This window comes from Diplotaxodon limnothrissa, linkage group LG6 (assembly GCF_057381915.1).
Source record: "Diplotaxodon limnothrissa isolate DT_005_m linkage group LG6, D_limnothrissa_male_GT1.1, whole genome shotgun sequence".
NCBI classification, from domain to species: domain Eukaryota; kingdom Metazoa; phylum Chordata; class Actinopteri; order Cichliformes; family Cichlidae; genus Diplotaxodon; species Diplotaxodon limnothrissa.
Genome location: NC_140601.1, coordinates 27036291 through 27062899, shown reverse-complemented (window position 1 = coordinate 27062899; position 26609 = coordinate 27036291). Strand labels below are relative to the sequence as shown.

Below are 26609 nucleotides of genomic sequence, written 5' to 3'. Positions count from 1 at the left end.
TTCCTGCTGGGGTTTCAACAATTACTCATACAGTTTTAAAGCAGTGTTACTGCATTATTCTAGTTATTTTCTCATAATGAGATCCCTTTTTAAGTTGCTAAAATAAGTACCTGTTTTGCAGTTTTATCCTCTATATGGTATTTATAACAGATTTTGATTGACGTTAATGCTGCAGTTTTTGGCTCCCTGCCAAAAATTGGCCCAGCTTTTCCTTCGTTTTAAGAATTCCTTCTCAATAAAAGCCCCCTCCCACGGGGAGCGTTTGTCTGCCATTAGTAATAAACAGAGGCGGGCCAACGCTTTGGTGGCGAGCTCTTATTGTGAAGGCGAGATGAGGCCGGTACAATGCTTAGTCACGCTGAGTTACAGCTTTCCCCTCCTTTCTGTGTGGCTCGGCAGACCGCGATGGAGGAATTGTTCTAGACTACGGTAATTCTCTGTTATTCCAAATTTAAGGAGCCATTAGTGATTAATGTCAGTTGTTTGGACATATCTGGATTTTGTGCGGGCGGGTTAGCAAGAATATATTTTGATATCGCTTTGTTAGCACGTTTGTTACGAGCTCGGCTCACAGCCGTTACTCTACTGTCTATTATTAGGAGCCTATTTTGCTGTCAGCTCTGTTTCCGAAACGTTTGACTTGTTGTTTTGATGGGGATTACGGCTCTTTCATCGTGAGACCTTCTGAGTTCACCGTCGTTGCAAACCCACCAGAAACCTGCAGCCGATTTTTCTTGCTCTCCTCTACCTTTGCATGCCAGGTCTGTGGATTATTTTTGTTTTACAAACGCAAGCTCAGAAATGATCCTCGTAGAGGACACACGGTGGCTTCTTGTGTGCTCTTCATGTCAGGTAAATGGCGCGGAAATCCAAGTCCATCAGGGTTTATGTAAAGGACTGGCTTCACTTCTGGGTCATGTTTTGGTACATCCAGTTCCACTGTTTGCTCGGTGAAGAGTTCACGATGAGTCACCGAAGAGAGCTGGTTGCCAAAATGCCCGAGAAACGCGCTGGACTCTGTACTTGTGTTTGTTTCACTTCTGGCTCGATTGCGTTTGCTGGCTTTGTAGCACAAAATAAAATAAAAATCGCTGACACAGCTGTAGGTGTAGCTCAGATCAAACTGTTAAACTTGTAGAGTCCCTCCAGTTGTAAGACACCCAAGACCTGTAGGCCTGAAGGGTGGCACGCAAACCGACGTGCGGGGTCTCTGTCAGGGGTGAGTGTGCATCTTTATTACTGTGCTGTTGATGAGCCAACTTTCTTGTCAAGATTAGGGTTGCAGTGGAAGATTTTTAGCAGCATCAGCATAAATCGCTGGTTTATCGTTCACGTTCGTCTTTTAAAGATGTATACTGGACATTTTCAGTTTCTGTTTGAGTTCGTCCTTTAGTAAGGATTTACTGCTGCCAACTCCTTGAAACTTCCTTGTTTAGTGTCACCGTCGAGTGACAGTTTAATTGCACTTCTAGAACCTGTAATGAACAAGTTTTTTCATGTTAGAGGAGTAAAACCCTCCAGATGTTTGCTAGGAGTCATTTGGCTTATGGCATGTGAAATTTCAGGATTTCCCACATGTGTAGGTTATAAAATGTCTTAACAATAAATGTTATCATAATACGTGCAGTGTTTGTCAGCTGATTCATCAATTGATTGATTCAACAACAGATACTGTCTTTAGAGTGGCTTGGACCCAGTTATACCTGTCGCATTCATCATACCCAAAAACGTGTTTTTATTATTGATGAAATGTCAGAGAAATGCAGCAGGTATAGTGTGGGACTTGGAGAGCTTGTTTGTCAGTGAGTCGTTTCTGTCTGCTGTGGAAAGTGGGCGAGTTGAGCAATATGTTCTCCTGTGAAACTATTTCACCCAGAATCCTGGAAGGGGGGAGGCACAGCAGTAAATGTGAATCGCGGTGTGTTTCATATTACAGCGAGCTTAACTGGCTGACTTCCTCATGACGAGTTCCATCATGGTCACTGACGTGTTCCCATTTGTTGGTAAGATGAAAAACTCTCAAACTGAGTTTGGGTTTTTTTCCCCCTTAATCTTTAATGATTGCAAAGAACACGGTAACCTATTTGCAGATTGGAAAGCTACAAGGTCATAGAACCTGGCCTTTTGTTTTGCGTCCTTTTATCAATGCTTCACGTAACGATCAGTGTGCGTGTGTGTTTGTGTTGGTGTGTATACACAACTCACGGGTGCTTTGTTATATAACTGAACCCTCACAGCAGCATTGTTGCTGAGTAATTCAGACTCTTCCTGATCAGAGGGCTCCAAACAGACATTAACCACATGTTTCTTGTATTGTACGTCAATGTTGCAGGCAGTTCATATTCTGAAAAGAAGAAGTGGGATTGGAATAAAAATGAAGGCATTAAATTTTCAACTTAATGGGTTCAACGTAGTGGATCTGATCCCACATATTACCTGTAGAAGTATTTGTTTGTAAGCCAGTCTGCAGAGCCAGAGCCCTCTCCTCCTCCTGGATTACTCCGATAAAAGTACCTCTTGACTCTGATTAAAAGATTGTTTTGTTTTCTTAGCCTAATTTGGTTTAAACATGTCTGGAAGATGCTGCAATGGATGTACTTGGATTCTGCTGTTGGTTTGAACAAACTGTTCCCTCTGTTCAAACCCCCAGTGGATTGGCAACAGGGCAGAGCAAGAGCACACTTACTCATGCTGGCCTGTTAAATTAAAGCCTAATTTAAGTCACGGCGTTGTCCTTCAAAATGAGCAGCACTCCCTAGCTGCTGCTTACACACTCACTTACACTTACTTGCTGTTTTGCTTATATTGTTAGCCTCTCTATGTGGACGTTTTTTACTTTTAAAAGTACTGAAAGTAATAGGTAGGATTCCAGGCACTTGAGTTCCTCACCAACAGTTTTTCTTTTGCGTGTTTCACTTCACCCTGTCTTTTATCAGCTGTGCACACTACCTGTGTGTGAAGCGATGCCAGATAAGGAGAAACTATCATGACAAATGAAAACGCATTAGGCTACGTCCACACTAGCCCGGATAGATTTGAAAACGGCGTCCACACTAGCATTTTCAGTCATTTTCACGCAAAAGCAAGTGAGAACTAAAGAATTTGAAGAAAAGCTATCCGGAGCATGTACAAACTGATATTAATCTTTTTTAGGGCTGTCAAAGTTGAGAGCAATCAAAACAACTGCTGTATAATGCACTCGGCTATCTTTGTTTAATTGCTCACATGACTGCATCACATGACTAAAATGCGTCATCGTTTTAGAAAGTCTGCGTTTTCGAGTGTCCACACTGCGACGGGACAGCTCCGTTTTGAAATGTATGTGTTTTCGAGAGCATTTTCAAAATGCTGCGTTTTTTCTTGAGGAAAACGCCGTCTCAGTGTGGACGGGAGGTCAAAGCGGAGAGAAAACGCTGCGTTTTCAAAACACATTAGTGTGGACGTAGCCTGACTTTGCATCTGCCCTACTTAAGAGCACCTGTTGGATAAGCCCTTACAGCTATTGTAGTACTCCCTTTGTTTTTTAAATTGTCTTGGATTGCAAACAGAATTAGTAAAGCAATGTTTTAAATCAAGCCTGATAAGTATTTTTCGTTACTCAAATACAGTGTATTAAATAAACACTGTTCCTGGATTGGTACCCAGTACCAACACATACCTTATTATTGTATGTTGAGTTGAGGTAATCGTGTCGTATCAGAACTGGGGTAAAAAACAAAACAAAACTGGATCCGTGCATCAGTATTGGCGACTGATAGAGAGAACTAGAGTTTGGGACTCATAAAAGCAGAAGATGGTTTTTGTTTTTTGTTTTTTTAATGAGCTGCATAGTCATCGTTACAAAGACAAAGCCTTGACTGTAAGTGGAGTGCATGAGGAAGAATGACAGAGAATTATGTGTCACTGCATTGATAAAGTTTTGTTGTATGAGTTCATAGGTAAAGAATAGTGCTGAATCACTCGCTATGCAAGGCATTGATGTACGTATGTAGACCGAGCAGAGAAGCAGAGTTTATCAGTATGAAACAAACACATGCTCTCTCTCTTTCTCTCCCCAGCTGTCAGCTGAACCAACTGCTTCTTAGTAAGTAAACAAACAAATAGGTGGGCATCCTCAAGGAAGGCTTCTCCAGAGAAAACAACGAAACACCGCTACCACTTCATTCCTAAAGGCTCAACTGCCTCACCTAGAGTCTCGGACGCTGAATAGCTCTTTTGAAGACAGCTTTGATTATTACTTTTTGTAACAAAGCAATAGATTTTATTTTATTTTTTTATCACTGTGCAAGATTGATCTGCACAGTTTGTGAATCTGGCACAGCTCTTGAGTTGTTTGATTGAAGACTTTTTGAGCAGTCAAAATATATTTGATTAGAAGGCTCAGAGGAAGACAAGATAACAGAGACGTACTGCAAACTGACTGTTTATATTGCTGGGTATGATTAATACGTTTCTGCTGAAATAATAGAGAAGTGGAAAGGAAAGCAACTGTGTTGCCAACACAAACAACTGATCTGAGTCTGGAGCAGTTCTTACTTTGCCTGCTATTCTCTAACTCTTTCTCTGAAAAGTTAACCTTCAAACAAAACCAGAGGGACCCTTAATTCAAGGCATTTTAATTATGTTGGAACTGCAGCATATATTAGTACATGCAGCCATGAGTGGCAGCCTTGCATTCAACGCTCTAGTAATGCCATAATGGGGCGAATGGCTGGACTGAAGTACTGAACATAGCAAGGAAATCCCCATGTTTTTATAAACCAGACATAACTCTTTTACTCATAGAAAAGTCAGGAGGGCCTGGAGCTTTCTGTTTGGCTGTCTACCAAATTCCTCAAATTAAATTCTTTTATTTCGACCCATGCCTGCATGTGGTGCAAGGATGCCCCATAACGCCGTCCACTGTTCTTGAGAAGGCGACCAAAGAGGAGGAGAAAGGGTAGGAAATGACGGAGTGTTTGACAGAATACAAAGCGCTGGTGACTCCGTCCACGCGCAATGGTCACCGCGTCTTCAGCTACACGCTCGAGAGCCACACGTCAGCCGCCTTCGCCATCATGAACGAGCTGCGGCTGGAGCGGCAGCTGTGCGACGTCACGCTACGCGTGCGCTACAAGGACCTGGAGGCGGTGGACTTTGTGGCTCACAAGGTGGTGTTGGCCTCCTCGTCCCCGGTCTTCAGGGCCATGTTCACCAACGGCCTGAAGGAGTGCGGTATGGAGTTGGTGCCCATCGAAGGAATTCACCCCAAGGTTAGTCTGTTTTATCCTTGCCTGAATGTTTTGTTTGATTTGTACTCATTTAAATGTAGCTGTATTATTGTGTTTATTTGTTGACTTCCGAATAACTAAATGGGAATCGAGTTACTCCTCTTTCAGCATAAACCGGCCTCACATTATTACAAGGAAAATCCAGTATGTATGGGATAGAGCTGGGCGATAGAACGATAACGATATGTATCGCGATATAACTTTTACTCGATAGAGAAATTAAGCTATCGCGATAGACCTCGCCGCTCTTGTTCTCTTTAAAAAAAAAAAAAAAAAAAGGTCAGCCGATCCAAATTCAGTAGCGCAGAGCCGAACCAATCACAGCCGCAGCGTCACGTCGCGTGACTTGTTACGTACAGCACAAGTGCCAAGCCGCACGTGTGTTTGTTTGGGAAGCAGCCAGCGGGTAATGGAGCCAGCGCGTAATGGAGGAAATGAGTGTGCCGACTAGAAAAATCAACCGAGCGTGACCGAAGAGAAAACAGATGATGGTTCCAACGCCGGAGAGATTGTCGAACGGAAGAGCCATAGAAGTTCCGTAGTTTGAAGGTATTTCGGCTATTTCAAGTCTGACAAAAAACAGAGTAGCGTGCACTGTAAATTGTGCCGAAAGCAAGTCTGGAAATACAATAAACTGGTGCATGAGTCACACTGTGCGCCACGTTATTGTTTCGGTGAAATGAATTTCTACAATACTGTTAATTCTACTCTCTGCAGTGTTTAAATGCTTACATATACACACAGTTACTGTCCCTCCACACATACGACTCGGTTCTGCTTCTATGCCCCAGCTTTGTTTACTTTTTCCACCGAGGCTTCTAGACTTCTGATTGGCCAACATTTCTGCACGGTTAGGAATCTAGCGCCACCTGCTGCTTTGGCATGTTCATAGCAGCGTTTTCCTTCATTTCTGCCTTTATGTGTGGACGGGATTATTTTTTAAAACGAAAACGGAAAATCTCAGTTTTCAAAAATACCCGTGTACGTGTGGACGTAGCCTCAGTCTCTAACTGGAAGCGCTAATTCGTCATTCGGCTTTTGTCAGACTAAAGTAACTGTTAAAACTGTTTGAAAAGCTAAGCTATACAACAAGGAGAGATTGAGAATTTCCTTTTAGTTCTCAGTTTATTTGATATTGACAAAAGTTAGTCAGTTTTGTCTGTTCTTCTGTAAAACAAACTAAGATTTATTTTTAGAATTAATATTTTGTTTCTAAGTGGAATTGACAATTTAGTCTGTTTCATTTGTTCTATTTTGAAACTTAAACGCTTTAGCGGCTGTCTTTTGTGTAGTTTGCAATATTTGCCTTTATTTATCTGAAAAAGTCATGTTCCTTAAGTACATCTACCCTGTTGAACTTATTATGGGAAATAAATATTTAAAAACAAGCTGCTGATTATTTCACATTTTACTTGTGAGCAACGGCACATTTAAATCTTACAAATATAGTTATTTGGCTTATATCGTGATAGATATCGTTATCGCCTGAAATGAAAAAAACATATCGTGATATGAAAAAATCTCATATCGCCCAGCTCTAGTATGGGAATTGTAACTTTAAAACCAAGCTGTATACCACAATGGGCTTTTCCAGCATTGTTAGAAAAAAATGGCTCCACTCCCACAAAAATCCTGCACTGCTTTAAAGTGAAACAGAAAGTCAGAATTGCTTTAAAACCATACTCAGATGATCATACCTTTATAGATAACACCATCCACTGTTTTTCTTTATCATTTATCTTTGTACAAGTGCAATTAAAAGTCAAAACTAAATGAATATCAGCCTTACATCACACTGATTATTAACCAAATGGGTTATTCCAAGCATCTTGGAGGGTTTGCTACGATGCCTGCCCTTTTTAGTTGCTCTGTAGGACTCCTCCTTGTTGCTATATGACTGCATATTTGGATTTTACATTTTCTACATCACACTTTATGATTGTTAATGTCTTTATCTGAAGTGCTTAAAACATTTTTACAATACATGTAATTTATATTCGGAAAATGTGTGTACCCATGGATTGAGTGCATTTCTCTCTTTTCTTTTTTTTTTTAATCTTTTTTTCCATGAGCAAATAATATGTTCAAAGTAATTATGAGTCATATGTAAAAGTGCATAAATATTTTTCTATGGTACTCAGGACTGAAGTTCCACCTTTTTAAAAAGTAAGCTCTCTCTCTGTAAAACAGGTATGCACAGTGGCTAAACAGTTTTATCTTGACTTCCTTTACTTGCGTTGGGTGTTTACTGAGCTCACATAGAGTGTGATCGAAACAATATCTATGACGTGATAGCTTGTGAGATGCTAATCTGTGTTCCTTCCTTCCAGAATTTAGCATAGCATTAAATAATTTTTCTCTCCAGCTTCTCTCGCTCTAATTTTCTCATCTGTGCACTGACCTCCCACAGTCCAACCCCTTACGTTGTGTCTTTTCACCATTTCAGGTAATGGACAGACTGATAGAGTTTGCCTACACAGCCAGCATCTCTGTGGGTGAGAAGTGTGTCATCCATGTGATGAATGGTGCTGTCATGTACCAGATAGACAGCGTGGTCAAGGCCTGCTGTGATTTCCTCGTCCAGCAGCTTGACCCCAGCAACGCTATTGGCATTGCCAGCTTTGCAGAGCAGATCGGTTGCACAGAGCTCCACCAGAAGGCCAGAGAATACATCTACATGAACTTCAGCCAGGTAAGGCTTAAATAGCATCTCGAATGAAAGCATTTTCGTTAGAATCACTGAACTGCATTGTTGGGCTGCACATGAAGTTGGAGCCACTCCTTGTAATTGTTTTTTCCTAATTTGTGGCGCTTAAGTAATGATTTTGTAACTTAGATATCAAGAATTAAACATTCTACAAATCTGTTCAAGTTTTTGGGGCAGGAAATCTGTGTGTAAAGTGTTTTGAGGTCTGAGTAAACAATGTTTCACTTGCTGCATTGTGGTTTCTTCTGGTGGGTTCAAGCTATGAGTCCACTGGCAGACTCATAGCTTGAATTCTCTTCACAAGAAGGCCAAGAGAATTCAAGCTATGAGTCACGATGACTTGTGAGTATCTATGTGGGTTTACTGGTGGCTGAAGCATAACTGACTGCAAAAGATGATGATACAACACAGTACAAGAAATGAAAGGACAGTTAATATTTCTCCCTCATAAGGAGATAAGATCAAGGGTAGGTCCAGCTTATGACAAAGACGTGTCACATGTCTGTCTGTGAGGTTAAACCTATAAATGGTATAATATTCAATACATGCCTGCTCACCAGAGATTTGACTTTTTAAATATATTGTGGCTGTCAGGGTAGGAAACCAGTTTTCCTTTGTTAGAAAGAGATTATTTGTTGCAAGAGTTTGTTTTGTCCTCACCGTTATGTTATAATTGATCAAAATAAGCAAAAACCAACTGATAAAGATTACATGATTGATCCATAATTTAAAATAAATCTGTTTGTATTTGGAACAGACTGTGCACAGTTTAATTGATCCGGCAGTTACTTTAGGTAAGAAAATTAGATGAGAATTTGCTGCTGGTCTAGATTCCATTCAGTCATATATGTCTGGATTTTGGACTTATGCAGCTGTCATTAGCTGTCTGGAAACTTTTAGCTCAGAAATATTAATCAGTTGTTTGAAAAATCTTTCCAGTTGTTGTAATTACTCACACCAGGTACTTTATTCTTTAACAACACGTGTATCATAAAAAGTTACTTTAAATCTGTACTCCTGCTTTCCAGGTAGCAACCCAAGAGGAATTCTTCAACTTGTCCCACTGCCAGCTGGTCAACCTGATCAGCCGCGACGAGCTCAACGTGCGCTGTGAGTCCGAAGTCTTCCAGGCATGCGTGGCCTGGGTGCGATATGACCGGGAGAACAGGCGACCGTATGTCCAAGCCTTACTCCAGGCTGTCCGCTGCCATTCCCTCACCCCCAACTTCCTGCAGACCCAACTTCAGTCTCTGGACTGGGACCCACAGTGTAAAGACTACCTGGCTCAGATCTTCCAGGACCTCACCCTCCACAAACCCACCAAAGTGATTTCTTGCAGAACTCCCAAGGTGCCGCAGCTCATCTACACAGCAGGGGGTTATTTCCGTCAGTCGCTCAGCTACCTGGAGGCTTACAACCCTTGCACGGGAACCTGGCTGAGGCTTGCCGACCTGCAGGTACCCCGAAGCGGCCTGGCCGCCTGTGTGATCAGTGGGCTTTTCTATGCTGTTGGTGGAAGAAACAACGCGCCTGATGGTAACATGGACTCAAACGCTTTAGACTGTTACAATCCTATGAACAACTGCTGGCTGCCGTGTGCACCCATGAGCGTGCCCAGGAACCGAATCGGAGTCGGGGTCATCGATGGCATGGTATATGCAGTTGGTGGATCACATGGGTGCATTCATCATAATAGTGTGGAAAGGTAAGTCAAGTTGGCTAATAATGGAAGATGGTATTACTTTTATTACACAGACCAATTCTGCCTATTTTGAATTTATTCTTTTATCAATTATGTGTGTTTGAATGTAGAAAGAAAACCAGCAGTCTTTTACTGGTTGAATAGTTAAGTAACAATTACAGTATGTGGTCAGCACAGGTCATTTTAATGAAAGGCTTATGGTTGTGTCTGTCAAGAGAAGTAATCGGGTAACTTCCTGGAAACATTTTACTTCCTGCAATTTATTTTTAGATCACACAAAGCTGCTGTGAGGGTGTTTGAGTCTACAGGGAAATATTTTTGTAATATTAAACTTAGTGACAATTGAAAAGAGAAACAAGACACCTTTTGTTTCTCTCTCAATCTAAGCTTGGCACGAAATGCTTGTACGAACATTGTTATATGACCAGATCAAGAAGAACTAATACTCATTCTTTCTCAGATTGCTTAACATCTTGAGATAATCCTGCCGGATGCAGCTTTTAATCCACACCTGTGAAACGGCAGCTTTGTTTAGGTGCTTTCTGGTGTTGGGTATGAACAGTGACTTAACAACATACATTTTAATAAATAATAACAAAAAGGGAAGCGGAGAGCCCATCAAGTCCCATGAGAAATATCCGAGGTGCCGTATTGGCCTTGCTCTGACTAACCTTGACATAAACCTGCCCCAGATTTTTCACTGCTACCCATTTAAAACTGGGATTACGTACATTTTAATTCAAGGCAGAAACTTTACCCAAAAGTTGGCTTTGTTCCTAAAATAGAAGATCTTACGCAGGTAGCCCACAGTCTCGGTGAAAGAGGAACATGTCCAGCCAGTCTGAACAATCATGTAACATCCGAAAGCACATATGACGCACTGTAGCACAACGGCTAACCACAGATACTGAGGAATGAAACTAATGAATCTGTGGAGCAGACTCCTGGCAGTGGTTCATTCATTGGGATGATTAGTTACAAGAGTTGGTTACATTTGCGATTTAGAAACCCGATAAGTAAACTGACTAATGTTATTAGTTGGCAAAAAGAAAACGGGAATTTAAAGCTCGGAAATATAGCGATAATTACTTTCTTTTCAAACTATGTAGCCTTCTTAGTTTGTGTTGGTTCTCCACAGGTATGATCCAGAACAGGATCAGTGGCAGCTGGTAGCCCCGATGTTAACACGACGTATCGGTGTGGGTGTGGCGGTCATCAACCGGCTGCTCTACGCTGTGGGGGGGTTCGACGGGGCCAACCGGCTCAGTTCCTGTGAGTGCTACAACCCTGAGAAGGATGAGTGGAAGACCATGGCTCCGATGAACACGGTCCGCTCCGGAGCTGGTAAGAAGGAATTGTAAAGCTGCCTCCTAATGATGAAAAACGTTTCTGAAAAACAATCAATTTACACAACTGCCCGTGCAGTTTTCCACCTGTGATTTGTAAAGATTTGCAAGACTTCCTGCCCCTGCAGACCTTCCTGTTTTTGCTAGGTAGACCCAAGCAGTACTTAAACCAGACAGCAAGGGCAGCTTAATAGTGAGGCAAAGCAAATAAACAAAGATTTCAGGTAAAAAGCAACATTTCTCAAAAAAAAAGAAAAAACAATTGAGAAATTAGACAGAACCTATAATAATCTTGCAGTAGAGTGTATATGGAAAAAGTGAAGCCAAAATATCTAGGCATTTTATTGACGTCTTTTGGCAAGCTTTGAGATGTGAAATCCAACTGGACTCTGGGAAGAAACTAGTTACCTCAGCAGTTATTACTCATATCTAGAGAACAGACCCAAGACTTTGGCAGGAAGTCTTTATGTATGGATGCTTATTAGTACTCTTATTGTTACTACTTTCCATATTTTGGTGTAAAATAAACAGAAGCGTGACTGTGGCCCCTTTTGTCAAATTGGTAAGCTTAGTTTTGTGTTACTTTTTTAACTTCTGCGATAAGTTATAAAAGGAAGAAGGTGTGTTTTGTAACGTGCATCTGGGGTTAACGACTGGTAACATGTCTGACCATGTCAACACTGGTTATCGCTCTGTCCACAGTTTTGAACAGCGTGTCCTGTCAACCGTGACCAAAAAACTCTCATATTTTAACAATCAAATGCTGTTACTTGAAACCTGTGTGAAATTCAGTGATTGTGTGGGTCAGTCAAACTTCGATATCATGTAAATCATGTATCTGTTTGTAAAAAGACTTCCATTTGAATAGAAATCTAAGTGAAAATGGCCCTAAGCGACTTTTTTCTGTGATCTCAGTGAACTTTCCTCATGACTTATTAAGGCTCAATCGCTAGTTTCAGCTCAGACTAAATCAAACATACAGAGATCCAGAGATAACTCCTCACTTCTGGTTTCAAAACATACCGATGGAGACGGTAAAAATGCTCAGGTTGAGGTTTTGAAACTGGACTTCCCAAACCAATGAGTGTCATTGCTCTGGCAGCATCCATCTTCTAAACTGTGTGTGATAGGATAAAGGTGTCCATGAGATATTTTGGCTTTGCTACAGTGGGCAAAATCTGCTATGTTGTCAGTCTCTGCACAGAGTCAATAAACAAGAAGCACTCCGAGCACAATCCCCCCCCCACCCAAGCACCTCACCATTTGGGCACTATTTAAATTTTAAGGGATTAGTATTGTGTTTTGTATTCATTCATTTTTAATTTTTTTTTTTGGATTTCGTTAGTTTTCAATTTGCTTAAAAAAAATAATGTTTGTAGTGCAGTAGAAATTAAATGTTGACAATAAAAACATAGGTCAGAAGTCCAAAGAAAATTTTATCTTTAAAATCTCCATTGATCATACCTTATATGATTAAATGTTTTAAATAGCTCTATGACCTCCAGATCTGTGTGTTGACCTTGAAGAGGTCAAATTTGACATGATAATTAAAATCTTTATGCTGGTACTTCATATATGTTGACACACCACATTTGTAAGTAGGGCTGCACGATTTTGCATAAAATGAGAATCACGATTTTTTTTTTTTTTTTTTTTTTTTTTTTTTTTGGCTTAGAATTGAGATCACGATTCTCTCACGATTTTCTTTTCCAGTATAAATATTTATTGCACTTATTAACTGCACATCAACTTCGTAACAGTTGAGACTGAACATAAAAACAATAAATAAACATAAAAACAACAAATGTCTCACATTTTGTTGTTGCCACAAAATGTTGTACTGCTTGAAATTCCGTCTCCACCGTTCCTCGACACTGCGTGTATAGAGCAGGTAGTGCAACAATAGAAAAATAGTTGCGGGACGGCACTCGTTTGTCTAGGGTGTTGATCATTTTCCTAAATCCCTCGTTTTGCACAGTGTTGATGGGAGCCATATCTTTGGTCAGGTGATAAGTGATAGCCTCCGTAATTTCTTTGTGCCTGCGGGAGTTCGACGGGTATGGGGAAGCGCTGTATAAGGTTCCCATTATTGATGTTTGGGTGGTTGACCGGGACGGATTTTCTCCAGTCACTTTCTCGTCATCCCTGACGTGCTCTCCGTTGTTTTTTCCCTGCCAATTTTAGCAGCCAGCTTCTGTATCACGTGGTATAAGGCTCCGCCCTTGTCATTTGTTGAGCAGGAAGAGTGAGCGCTTGTTTTCATGCAGATTACGTCCCGGATCAAAATGCGGTACAGTCATCGTCTTTTTTTTTTTTCTTTTTTTTTAATTGTTGTCATTTGGAAATAAGATCGCACATAAGTATGAATTGAGATTGCGATTTTTCTAACGATTAATCGTGCAGCCCTATTTGTAAGGATCATAGTTTCTAAGTTATAAGGATTCTTTCTTTTCTTTTTCTTTTTTTCTCTTCTTTTTTTTTTTTTTTTTTTTTTTTTTTTTAAGCAAATAAATCATTATGTTGACCTTTTAAGATCATGGTGGATGTAAGCCAAATTTGAATGGATTGGTAACATTTTACAACCCTCACACAAGTGTTAAAATAAACACAACCTCCTTGGCAGAGGCAATGATTTTTCTTAATCAAGAAACGCATTAAAGAAAAAACAAAACACTTATGTGGGGAGTGTGTATGCCTTTCTTTGTGTGTCCTTAAATACATGGTTGGCCTGGAGTTTTAATTGTCTTTTCCTTTTTTTTTTCTTTTTTTTATGATGGCAGTCAAAACAAAGCTACCTGTGACCGTAGCGTAGACGTTACTCTTTTCTTCAGCCAGTTCTGGCATGTGCTTACATGTGTCTGCCCACATTTAGTTTGAATAAATGAAACAGTTGACCTTTTCTTTTAGGCGTGTGTGCACTTGGCAATCAGATCTTTGTGATGGGCGGATACGACGGCACCAACCAGCTGAACACGGTGGAGCGCCATGATGTAGAAACCGATACGTGGAGCTTTGCTGCCTCCATGAGGCACAGACGCAGTGCTCTGGGAGTCACTGCGCTGCATGGACGCATCTATGTGTTGGGTGAGTAATGTAGCTCGTAGAAGCCTGCTGAGAAAAAAGCAACGATTTGATTTACAAAATATGTTTTAATTATTATACCGATATCAATGCAATTATTTTGTTCACCTCCCACATTTACAATCATTGGGTGTGAGCCAGTACTCATTTAGGTCACGAGCACCACACCACAGCATTTCATTCAGGTTGAGGTTTGGACTTTGGGATATTACAACACCTTCATTGTTTACTTTTTCAGCCATTCTTTAGTAGCTTTGCTACTGTTCTCGCGATCATTGGCCTGTTGCATGACCTCGTTTTGGCCAAATTTCAGCTGTCAGGCAGATGGCCTCACACTTGACTCTAGAATACTTTGGTAAACAGTACTTTGGTCTTGTGGCTGTAAAACATGCCCATATCATAACGCCTTCACCACCATGGACGGTTGTCTTGTGGTTTGTTCAATTGCGTCTTTGCAGGTTTGTTTGTTTGTTTTTATTTAGTTTTTTTGGTTTTCACACACTGCTTCTGCGTTTCAGTTTGTGTTAAATAAATAATGCCAGAGTGTGTAATATGTCATGTGATGTTGTGTTTACCTAGGAAGTCAAAATTAGAAACAGGGTGTGCTTTCTTTTTAATGTGTCTGCGTATTAAAACTCTTTGTAGTGTAACCGTTAAGTGTTTAGATGTATTTTGCAAGGCATGATTAACCTTGGGTAACTTGTTCAGTTTTTGTGACTATAAAATGTAAATATTTAAGTTTTTATGAGTCACAGTAGCAATAACTAACTCCTATTTACTCACTCCACTTAGTGTTTGTTATCCATAGCTCAGATCTGTGCTGTGCTTACAGGAGGTTACGATGGCAGCACTTTCCTCGACAGTGTGGAGTGTTACGACCCAGAGCAGGACACTTGGTCAGAGGTGACCCACATGACTTCAGGCCGCAGCGGCGTGGGAGTGGCTGTCACCATGGAGCCCTGCCAAAAGGATTTATTGCAGTGTCAGGCATGTGACGGTGGAAGAACCAGTGGCAAGGCGGACCCTTCGGCAAATGCACGCGAAGATCTGAGCAGGACCCAATCCACACACTGACACGCATCTCAAAACTGACCTGTGAAAACTGGTCCTTTAAATTGAGTATCGTTATAAGATCCAGACAGTCTAGCTTTGTGCTCCAACGCGGCATTTGAAGCCCTCAGCTAGATCATCATTTGTAAAGTTCAAGTAAAGGGCTCCATAGTAAAAAGGTCACTTTACTGGCCCGATGAGTCATCAGGGGCTCTTTATTGCATTTAAAGAGCAAACTAAATCTGATAGGTGAAGGAAATACTTCAAGCGATCGATTATGTAAACAAAACGTAGCGTGTGCGTGTGCGTGTGTGTGTGTGTGTGTGTGTGTAGGCAGCAATCAAAGTGCCATTACAATGCCTGTGGGCATTATCACTATGTCGGTATATTCTCCTGAGGTGCTTGTGTGGGAAGGCACAGGCTGAGTCACTGTGTGGAAATTAGTGTTAACCCAGAGAGCCACAAGATGAAGATCGTACAGTGGGCCTCATGCAAGAGCTTGTTTGACGTGCTTATACAGACCATCTTAATTCAGTCCAATAGTTCTTTACAAAATCACAATCTGCACATTAAAAAAGAATACATAAATAAATAAAGAAGAAGAATTTAAGCTCCTGATGTTGGATATATCCAGTACTAGCAGTCCAAAAAAACTGTGTAGTAACAGGTTTTTGATATAGCACAGGAACCATTATTTCCCTCCTGTTTATTGTATATGACAGTTATTTGCTGTTATTTTTAGTAGTAATGTACATGTTTAAACTCACCATCTGTTTAGAACTCATTTTTTTGCAAATAATCTATTTTTATTTAAAGTGGACATCCTGTATGACGCCTGTGAAGGCACGCGGAAGATATTTAAATCGGTTGTTGTTGATCTAAGCTGAAGACAGATTCTGCAGCTCCAGAGCTCTTATCCCACCTTAAATATTTTCAAGAACATTTTGGATTACTGGATCACACACAAGAATATACCTGTGATATAAAAGAGGGTTTTCAAGCAAGCTGGCAAGGTGGTTCCAGTTTTAAATCCAAGAACAAACGGCCTGTGCGAGGCATTTGGTGTTGGTGTGATCCCTCGCCTGCAACACCAACCATGACGTGTGCTGTTAGATTCCAAGAAGAAATACTTTGGCCTTTCTTACATGACTACCTGAGGCTCTGCTGCAGGTTTATTTTGGTAGGCACGGCTAAAACTAGCAGTCCTGCAGTAAATCCAGCTTTCACAGTGGGTTTCTACTGTTTTGTTGCCTTTTAGTGATCTTACTGGGGCAAAATAATAAACGCCTGTCACTTTGGTGCATAACACTTCCACAGAATCACCACCTTTTTATGGAACCACTTAATCAGAAATTACAACCTTCATGAAGGTAGGATTTATTGCAGGATGTCATATTATAGAGCATTACATCTAGTTAAGTGTGTATAATCATAAACTGGCAGCTGAGTTTCTGTTCCTTCAACTGCAGTCATTATGCAGCTGTACGGGTGTGGGGGAAAATGTGCATGCACCTGCCAAATTGTATAAATTGTCATCTCAGATTATGGTAGAAAGGATCTGCTTTAAGCAAGTGGTTCTTGCATGAGGCCCACTGTGACAAATTCAAGTGTTGATACAAGAGTCTGCATAGTAACAAATGTGTTCTTTAACTGATTGCATAAAATGTGAAACTTTAGTAAAATACTGAGCGATGCTTCTTCTCGGGCTCCACGATTGTCGTCCAGTGGGATCGGTGTGCAAAGCGCCAACAGAATGAAGAAATTAGTTTAGGCTGTGTTGAAACATCTCACTATTTGCAGACAGAAATGAGACCCTCCCGCGCGCAGTAAACAATTTTTTTTGGACTTTCACATCCTTGAGACCTCAGACACAAATGACCATGTTTGTGCATTCGTGTTCAAATATTGTATACTAATGATTAAAAAAAAAAGGGGGGGGGGGGGGGGGGAAACTTGCTTAAAAAATGTATTTGTAACAGCGGTTTAAGCTACAAATGTTTTTAAGTGATGTTTTGTACATTGATATTCTACAAAGTCTTGTACAGGAATTCAGAGCTCACTTTTTTATTTATTTGTTCAGGTCCTTTGTGATTTTTCTTCTTCCTCTAAACTGACATCAGCTTTGTATTAAATTGGACTCTGGTGTAGTGTTTTAATAACTAGCATGCATTGTAACAAAGTAGGAATGCCTGTTAATGCAGATTTTGGATGTTTGTTTAAAAAAAACCCAAAAAAAATAAAACAAAAAAAGAGAAACCAACGCTTCACCTTGAAAGGGACCTTTCCCCCCCTGTCCAGTGTTTGGATTAGAGATGAAAATATTTAAAAGCATCTGCTTTGTACATTTCTCCCCCCAAGCAAGACCTACCCTGTACAGTAATGCACTGTTAATTAAAATGTGTTTATTGCACTGCTGTAGTCATGTAATAATTTTAGTTCTGATAGTTGCTGGGTTGTGTGTGTTTTGTTTGTTTTTTTTCCTGTTTTTTATTCTTGATGTTACGTTCATTTGTGCTGTTTTCAAATCACTAGTGGCCACTAGAGGGAGCTAATGCGCCTTCATGTCTTCTTGTATTTTATTTCTACATTTACCCTAAAATAAAGTTACCAATTTACGCTTTTTGCTAAAGATGGATGCTCCCTGCCCACTTTGGTAGGTACATCTGATTAACTACTTATTAATGCAACTATCTAATCATACGATCACGTGTCAGCGTCCCACTACATTCGGGCATGAACACATGGTCTGCGTGGCCTATTGAAGTTCAAAGTGAATGTCATCAAGATGATTCTAAGTGACTCTGAATGTGGTGTGGCTGTTGGGGCCAGGCGAGTTTTTTTTTAGAAACTGCAGATGTGCTGGGATATCCCCCAACACAACCACCTTTAGCGTTTACACGGAATACAGCAAAAAAGAGGAAATGTCAAATTAGCAGGAAAAAACACTTGATGCAGTAACTAATTTAGCACTTGTTACAACCAAGATATGCAGAAGAGTATCTTTAGTAGAGGCGAAATGTTGAAGCAGATGGGAACAAGAGCAGAAACCCACATCATTTCTCCTCTCTTGCTCTGATGATTCTTAATTTCTGCTGCAAAATTTGTGTGGTGGGGTCAGAATCTCATGTAAGCAAGCAATCCTGCTTTCTATTTATGTTCAGGCTGCTCGTGATGGTGAAGTGTATACTTTGAGCCCCAACTGAGCATCATTTAAACTCCACATCCTACCCATGCGTTCTTTCTGACCATGTCCATCTCTTAATGACCAAAGTGTACCCATTTTCGACATTATCCTGATTTTAGTGGAATAACCTGTAGGATGTTGAGCTTAAATAGTCTCAAACCAGTTTCCTGAAAATGACAATGAGTTTGCAATTCTCTGATGGCCTCGGCAGTCACCAGACCTCAATCTAATAAGGCATCTTTGGAATGTGGTGGAACTGGAGATTCATATCATGGACGTGCAGCTGACAGTGAAGGTGTGATCAATAAGGACCCAAATGCCTGAGTAATGATTTTGAATCTATGCCATGAAGGATTAGGACATGGCAAAAAGAGCTTCAGCCCAGTATGAGCAAGATGCACCTAATAAAGTGTGCGTGTAGATACTAGTGTGCAAAGTCTCATTTTTATGATCTTTCTAGTGTGTTTTTCAGTGAGTCAAAAGCAGGTATGTCATTTACCGACCACCCATGATACCTCCCAACACATCTAATTTCCTGGCTAAACCCAGCAGGTGGATAAGGTAGACCACTGTTTACACTACCGAGAAGTATTGTGTGGGCTTACAAGAGTATTAAGACTTGGCAAACACAGGCCTAAAAAACACAGACTTAAAAAAGAATCTTTGAAGATATACAGTTGCGTCATCAGTTTCTCGTTGGAAGAAAATATCTTTCAAATATTGCAGATGGAAATTTAAGCAGTTAATAGGCCTCTAAACTTTTCTGCTTAACACCCGACGTCAGATTGTAATAAGAAATGCACGTCAAACACAGGAGGATGATAACTTTGTGATTCAGTTTGGGCGGAAAGAAAGTCACTGCGGTAACTTCCTCTCTTCCCTTCTTCTCCCGAATATTACCACAGCATGAGTTTACAAAAATGTCAAGGTTACGCAACACTAATCGAGGTGTGGCTGAAAAATAAGGAGGCTGTTCCTGCTTTGTCTTGCGTGAGACCAGGAGCATTATTTAATAACCATGCCTTCTTATCATTTGAAAGTCATACGATAACAGACCACGTGCTTGCATTCTGATGGGTTTATGGGTTGTTGATTGTTAGGACCGGTATCTTGTATTGTGATAGGTGAAGAAATGTCCGCTTATACACTTTGATCTATTAACTCACCTTCTACACATTGAAGAAATCTTCTGTTCAAGTTTTAGCATTCACTCTCTCCTAGTTTTCCTGAAAGTAAAAATGGGTCTGGAGTCTTATGGGTTAATTTCATATAAAGCCTCATTTTAAATTATTGCTAGGGGCGCAAATATACACTAATTGCAGTAATCACATTAACTACGTATAGATTACTTGAAGTGTGCCTCTGTAAAGTCAGCGCTCACATGCGTTGAACATGCTCGCTGACAGTGGTTTTATTTTGAAAGCCTCGCTTGTTTGTGCCGCGTGATTTCTCGCGAGCTTCACACCGGTGAGCGCCTCTGAAAGTGATGAAAAAACTCTGGCCACTGCCACCGGACACCAGAGGATCCTGTGTGCGCGCAGGTATGTAAAATTAATCTTGCTGACGCTTGCTTCTGTTTTACTCTGTTGGGCGAAACTTCTGAGATAATTTCAAACTTCAGTGGAAACTTAATGGGAGATAAGTTCTCGAGGTTATACTCGTTTGATTTAGGAAGTAGCTTTGGAAGTTCACGAATTACCTGCGCTGTTAAATGAAGACAACGCCGCAAGAAACGCCACTTTTACCTCAAATTTAACACAAGCAGCGATGTTAAGAAGAAATTAGCCAGACAGAAGTCTGCTGCAATGATTTGTATTTGGTTACCTGTGTGTGCACAAATGCGCACAGCTCACATCACAAATTAACAGGCTATTTATCTCGTCTTGATGCAGTAGTATTGTTATAAAACAGTGGAGCTTCTGTCCTTCTTTTTCTGTTTATCTATTAAGGTGGGCTTCAGGACACAAAATTGTTTCCATTCTTTCCAGAGAGAGAGAGACTCTCTTTGTTGTCAGACTAGTTCATCCTGTTTGAATCCCCCTTTGAGCGCAGGAGGAGCGTCCATTCATTCAAGGTCAATAAACAGCCAAAGCTCATGTGTGTTCTTTGTGTCATGTAACTTTAAAACCTTTGACAAGATTTTCTCTGGAGACTTCTCTGCATTGAAAGCCTGTTCCAGCTTCATTGCTCAAATCCACTCGTTCCTTTCCTTTCGTCTCCTTTCATCAGTGTGGAGCAGCAGCCAGGATGATCCCAGTGGGTGAATTCAGATCCCTCGGCACAGAGCCCAGCTCGAAGTATAGGGTCCTGAAGCCATGGTGGGATGTTTTCACAGAGTATCTGTGCATTGCTATGCTCATGATTGGAGTCTTTGGATGCACTTTGCAGGTAAGGTGTCTACACTTTGTGTCCATAAGTTTTCAAAAAGTAAAACCAAGTCATCGCTGACCTTGTCTGTCTCATTGTAGATGCCATGATAATTCCTGCATTATCTGGCCACCCAGTCACGCAAAAATGCATGCACTACAGCTGAAAGAACTTGTTTCTCCTGACCCACTTTGTGCACATTCAGATCACAAACTGGCTGCTTAATGTGTGTCTCTCATCACATGAATATCATTTCTGTGTCACATTAAAATAGCACCAAAGTAAAGCAAAGGGACTACAGTGTAGTCAGCGCTAATCAGATATAATAACATACAAATATCACAACTTGTTTACTGCAGATTTTCTAACTGTTGTGTTTTTCAGAGCAGAAGCATCAGTTTATTCCTCTAATTGTACTAAATTGTTGTTTAAGCGTAGACACCAACAACAAATGGGCATTACAGGGGACGCATTCATGAAAAGAATTGGTCACAAAGCTGTCTGAATTGCTGCACCATCTACACAGTCTGTTTGGCGAAACTGAATGTGTGAAAATAATTCAGCAACCAAAGGGGTTCTCTATAGTCTGACACTCATTAGAATATTTATTATTTATTACTTCTGTCAGTGTAACATTTATAAAGTAATTATGGATTTCAACCAAGCAATTAAACATATAACCACCACCTTTACAAGGATGGTGTAACACACACATTTAATTTTAAATTAAAAATATTAAATCATCTGCTATTTTCGACCAAAATTTTCACAACTCAAAGTTTATCCAGTCTGGTTTCTTTCATTTACGAAATATCTTAAAAATCTACCAGTAATGAAGAAATTTTTGTACATAGTACATAGTAGTTTGTAGTTAGTTATAACTAACTCACTTTTCACATGCATTTCTCAGTCTGCTTTAGCCCGTCTACCATTGGCCTAGAATACAGCAGCTAGGCTGCTAACAAAAAACTAGTCAATACTCATAACAAAAGGCCATAAATAAAGCCATTAATTATTTTTGGCCTTTTGTTCTTCTCATATGTGTATACATAAGTGTGTATGTAGGAATGAATGAAAGACTGTGTGTTTGTAAGTATAAATATATACTTTTATTCTTTCATCTGTTTTTATCCAGACTGCGAAGCACTTTCTAATTGTGGATTTTAGTGTTGTGATTTCTTCTTCAGACATAGGTAATCCAATTAAATGTAAAAATAGAAATGGCAGAATTAAATCTCCCTTTCACTTAGTGCTGTTAGACACGCTGTGCTCATTAACCTCTGCAGCAGCACAAAATCTCGTTAATTAAAAGACAATAAAGAAAATATTCCACTACAGTGGAATCTTCTGCTTTGGTGATGGATTTTTCTTGCTTTCCTACAGCAGCATGTTAATAGTGACTTTTACTCTGAAATGAAGAGGTGGAATGGATCATCCCTCCAAGTAGTGTCATGTCTGATGTCATGGCTTGGAAAGTATAAGCCAGTTTCTGATTGTTGCTCGTCTGTTTGATGACGCATCAAAGGGCGGAGGATTTCGTGTATTTTTAAACCCCTATCTGATTTTATCATCTGCAGTTTTTAGCTTGTGCATTTAGGCTTTACGCGCAAGGTGAAACCTGTTAGTTCATCACTCCCAAAGCGTAGCATTATACACTAAGTGATAAATTGTCAGTATATTACACTTCCGGGAACCCATCACGTCCCTATATTACAAGATCAGAAAAATGAGGAAACATGAGAACCGTTTGGAATGAATCTACAAGTGTGGGTTTGTTTTACTTAAATCACTTTGGAAAACACTATCTAACATGCTGGTTGAGGTTAGGGATAGAGTTAGGGTTAGGGCTGGAATACATGGCTGGAACGTGTATTACCGCGGGAGCATCATTCTGCTAGATTTCATCCATAACCTGGCACGTAGCATAAGAATGCGGAAGGTCACCTTTCGCCTTCCTCAGGAACGCCTCGGGATTTGACAAATCGTGACTATGTTACGCCTGAGAGTGAGAACGAGCGGATTAGTTTAGGCCTTGCTGTTCTCAAGTCAGAAATACTTGAGTACCAACAAGTGAACCGGGCTTTGTTTTTATCACGATATTATTATGTTCTTTTTTTTTTATAGCTCACCCAAGACAAGATTGCATGCCTGCCAAGCCACTTCACCAGTCCAACACCAAAAGCAATTGACTGCAGCAACATCAGCAGTTATGGGGACAATGAGAAGTTGCAGAACACACTGGTGACCCCGGCGAGCCCCATCATAGTGGAGGTGTTTGGGCGGAAGAACAATCTGGACATTCATCAATACGTGTTCGTCAACAACTATTGCTATGAGAGGTCTGTTCACTGGTATGCAAAGTACTTTCCGTACCTCGTGGTTATCCACACCATAATCTTCATGGTAACAAGCAGCTTCTGGTTCAAGTTTCCTGGGACATCTTCTAAAATTGATCTCTTTGTCAACATTCTTGACAAGTGCTTTGACTCACCCTGGACCACAAGAGCCCTGAGTGAAGTTTCTGAGGAAAGAGGCGAGGAGAAGCTAGTCAACTGGAGGAGGAACACTATGACTAAAGGCTCCACAGAAGGACAAATCGATGAGGAGGAGACTGTGGGCCTTCTTCGCTCCTGCTCTGTTAAGTCTAATCAAGAAAAGAAAAGTGCAGAACCGAAGTCTACCCTCTCTTTGTTGGATAAGAAGGAAGGAGAGCAAGCCAAAGCTCTATTTGAAAAGGTGAAGAAGCTCCGAACTCATGTGGAGGAAAAAGACATTTTGTACCACATGTACGTTCTGCAAACGTCAGTAAAGGTCATCCATTTTCTTTTGATTATTATTTACACCGCATTGCTGGTACCTAACATTGAGATAGTTGTGCAGTGTTTGGTTCCGCCTGAGCTGACTGGTTTTGATATCTATTGCTGTAACCACAACAAAGCACATCTTTTCTCCAAGCTTGCCTACTGCTATATCTGCTTTGTGGCCGTATTTGGACTTCTGCGTATCTATACCCTCTACTGGCTTTTCCATCGACCTCTAAAGGAGTACTACTTTGAGCAGGTCAGACTGGAGACCGGAATTAATGACATACCTGATGTGAAGAATGATTTTGCCTTCCTCCTGCATCTTGTGGACCAATATGATGCTCTTTATTCTAAAAGGTTTGCTGTCTTTCTTTCCGAAGTCAGCGAGAGCCGCCTCCATCAGCTTAATCTAAACTACGAGTGGACTGACAAAAAGTTGCGCACGCGTCTAGCCAGGAACACCAGAAACCGTCTAGAGCTACACCTGTTAATGTTACCAGGGCTTCCAGAAACCGTTTTTGAAATTCCCGAACTGGAATCACTCAAACTCGAGCAGATGAAGAATGTCACCATACCGGCTAGTATAGCAAAGCTAGAGTCTCTCCAGGAGTTATCAATGGTCTACTGCCCCGCAAAGCTCCAAGTTGCTGCCCTAAACCACCTGAGAGAACATTTAAAGATTCTATATCTAACCTTTGAGCATTTAGAAGAGGTTCCTGTGTGGATGTACACCTTACACTGCCTGGAAGAGCTCCACCTGGAAGGTCCTTTAACCAACGAGGTGTCCAAAAGTCCCATTCTGGATTCCTTTAAAGAGCTTAGAGCTTTGAGGGTCCTCACTTTTCGCTCCAAACTTACAAAGATCCCCTCCAGCATAGGAGATGTTGCGTTCCAGTTGCAGCGCTTGCGTATCTACAATGAAAGTGTCAGGGTCCAGGCTTTAAGCATCCTGAAGAAGTTAACCAACTTAGTTTCACTGGAATTAGTGGGCTGTGAGTTGGAGCGCATCCCAAGTGCTGTCTTCAGCCTGAGCAATCTGCAGGAGCTGGACCTGAAGGAAAACAAACTCACTACTGTGGAGGAGATCCTGAGCTTACAGCACTGCAGGCATTTAGTGACACTTCGGCTATGGCACAATAAAATCTCATACATCCCTGAACATATATCTAAGCTGCATACCTTGGAGACACTGGACATTAGCTGGAACAAGCTAGGAAAGCTTCCCTCTCGGCTCTTCTACTGCACCAAACTCCGGCACCTTGACATCTCTCACAATCAACTCACTTCGCTCCCTTCTGAAGTGAACATCCTGCAGAGCCTGCAGTTCTTCTCCGCAGCTTTCAACTCCTTAGAGACAGTGCCAGAAGAGCTGTTCTCCTGTAAAAGGCTAAAAACGCTGATTCTTGGTAACAACCGCCTTTCACACCTCAGCTCAAAAGTAGCCAACCTTGCCCAGCTGGTCCGGCTGGATATTAAAGGAAACCGTCTGGAGTACTTACCTCAGGAGATAGGGGACTGTCCCCTGCTGAGTGGGCTGATAGTAGAAGATAACCTGCTGGATCAACTGCCATCAGATGTAAGAAGCAAGTTAAATAAAAGCTGAGTGTGTGGAGCTAAGGTTCGTCACATACTTGTGTTTTCTAATTAAAGAGTGGTGGGTGAGCTTGAAAAAACATTTTTGATCCAAATATTTTTCAGAGAGAAGCAAAAGGAAAACCCAAACCACAGCTGACCACTAAAAGAGAACCAGTAACTCTAAAGCTGAAGACTTTCATAGGACTGACCTAAAGAGGTGCTTGTGAGAACACAAAGGTCTAACACAGTTGGATCAGACGGTCTTTAATCTACCAGGTGCCTAGCACAAAGTCCATGTGATGTCAAATTGTGCCATATGCAAACCGCAAACTGCATTAAGTGGACATCATGAAGGCTGCCTCCCGCACGCTTTCTCCAGGCAGCTTAAACCACACTGTGTATTTCTAGTAGGGAAAACACATCTGTGGACAAATGTGGAAATCCTAATTGTCCCAGTTTTGCATATCCATTAAAAAAAGATTTAAAGACTCTATTTAAAAGCAGTCATAATGAAATGATTCATATTTTTTGATTTTCACATTTTGAAAATGTTTTTTATGTGTTGTCCTGAAAATAGAATCTTTTTTTATTAAGTTAAAATGTGTAAAAACACATCTACATTTAATTTTTACAAAACTTGATTTTTACTTCAGTAGATGACACAGAAATGTAAAGTGGAACAAAAAAAGTGTTGTAATTCAAGATCAGATTAATACTGTATGTGGGGATGAAATAAGAGCTATAAGTATTTTACAGAAATAAAACAGTGAACAAGCCTTAACCTTCAAATGTTTTGGGACTGCACCTCCGTTTGTTTACTAAAGACCTTTGAACCGTATCCTGCTTGACGGGTTTACACAGCGTGAATATGCATTTCTTACAGTGTGGTGGTTCATGTTGCTCCGTTTCAGTTCCAAAACACGTGGAGGGAGAAAAAGCCTTTCAGTAGCTGGATAAAAGGTGTTCATATCTCTGTTTACACATTCAGTCAAATGGAGAAGTGAGTGAACTCATACTGGGGTGGTATGAGGTATATAAGGTAAAGGTTCACTCTCTACAACAATGACTGTGCATGATGTGAGTGCCAGTGGTAATGGCTGCTGTTTCCACTAATGTTTCAGCATAATACAGGTGATAATTGGAGGTGATGTCCAGGCAGCAGAATTTTAAAAAGCTGTGGCACGTAACATGCAACTATGGAAACTTGCTAACTTGGATGACTAGGCTGATCTGTTTAAATGCTTTAAACTGGATATATTTTTACTTCAAATCTTGTTTTTCTTTCTTTTTAAAAAATTTCAAACATCCTTTATGCAAAACTTTAGATGAATGGATTCTGCACTTTTCCTTCACCATTGTTTCCTCCATTCACATCTCATGTTCAGACGCACATAAAACCGGTGCTTCCTGGAAACAGCTTCCACTGCTCAAACGAACTGCAGTCGGTCATGTTCTGGCTTGTGTGACTTCTTAATATGTTTGTGTCGATCAGCACACTCACTTGCCCTTGATTCAAGGATTAC

General features: G+C 40.7%; 2 protein-coding genes across 2 annotated transcripts; both read left to right on the top strand.

Annotated features, from left to right (window-relative positions):
• Window positions 1–362: 362 nt before the first annotated feature.
• Window positions 363–15238, top strand: keap1b (kelch-like ECH-associated protein 1b). Its single transcript, XM_085354922.1, has 7 exons — window positions 363–429; window positions 4059–5252; window positions 7717–7962; window positions 9006–9682; window positions 10818–11023; window positions 13933–14109; window positions 14939–15238. The coding sequence occupies exons 2-7, from the start codon at window positions 4947–4949 to the stop codon at window positions 15178–15180; spliced, it is 1854 nt and encodes a 617-aa protein (XP_085211048.1). The 5' UTR covers window positions 363–429; window positions 4059–4946; the 3' UTR covers window positions 15181–15238.
• Window positions 15239–20587: 5349 nt separating this feature from the next.
• LOC146630706 (volume-regulated anion channel subunit LRRC8C) lies at window positions 20588–25114 on the top strand. Its single transcript, XM_085356040.1, has 2 exons — window positions 20588–20728; window positions 22832–25114. Exons 1-2 carry the CDS (start codon window positions 20588–20590, stop codon window positions 25112–25114), a joined length of 2424 nt encoding a protein of 807 aa, XP_085212166.1.
• Window positions 25115–26609: the final 1495 nt, after the last annotated feature.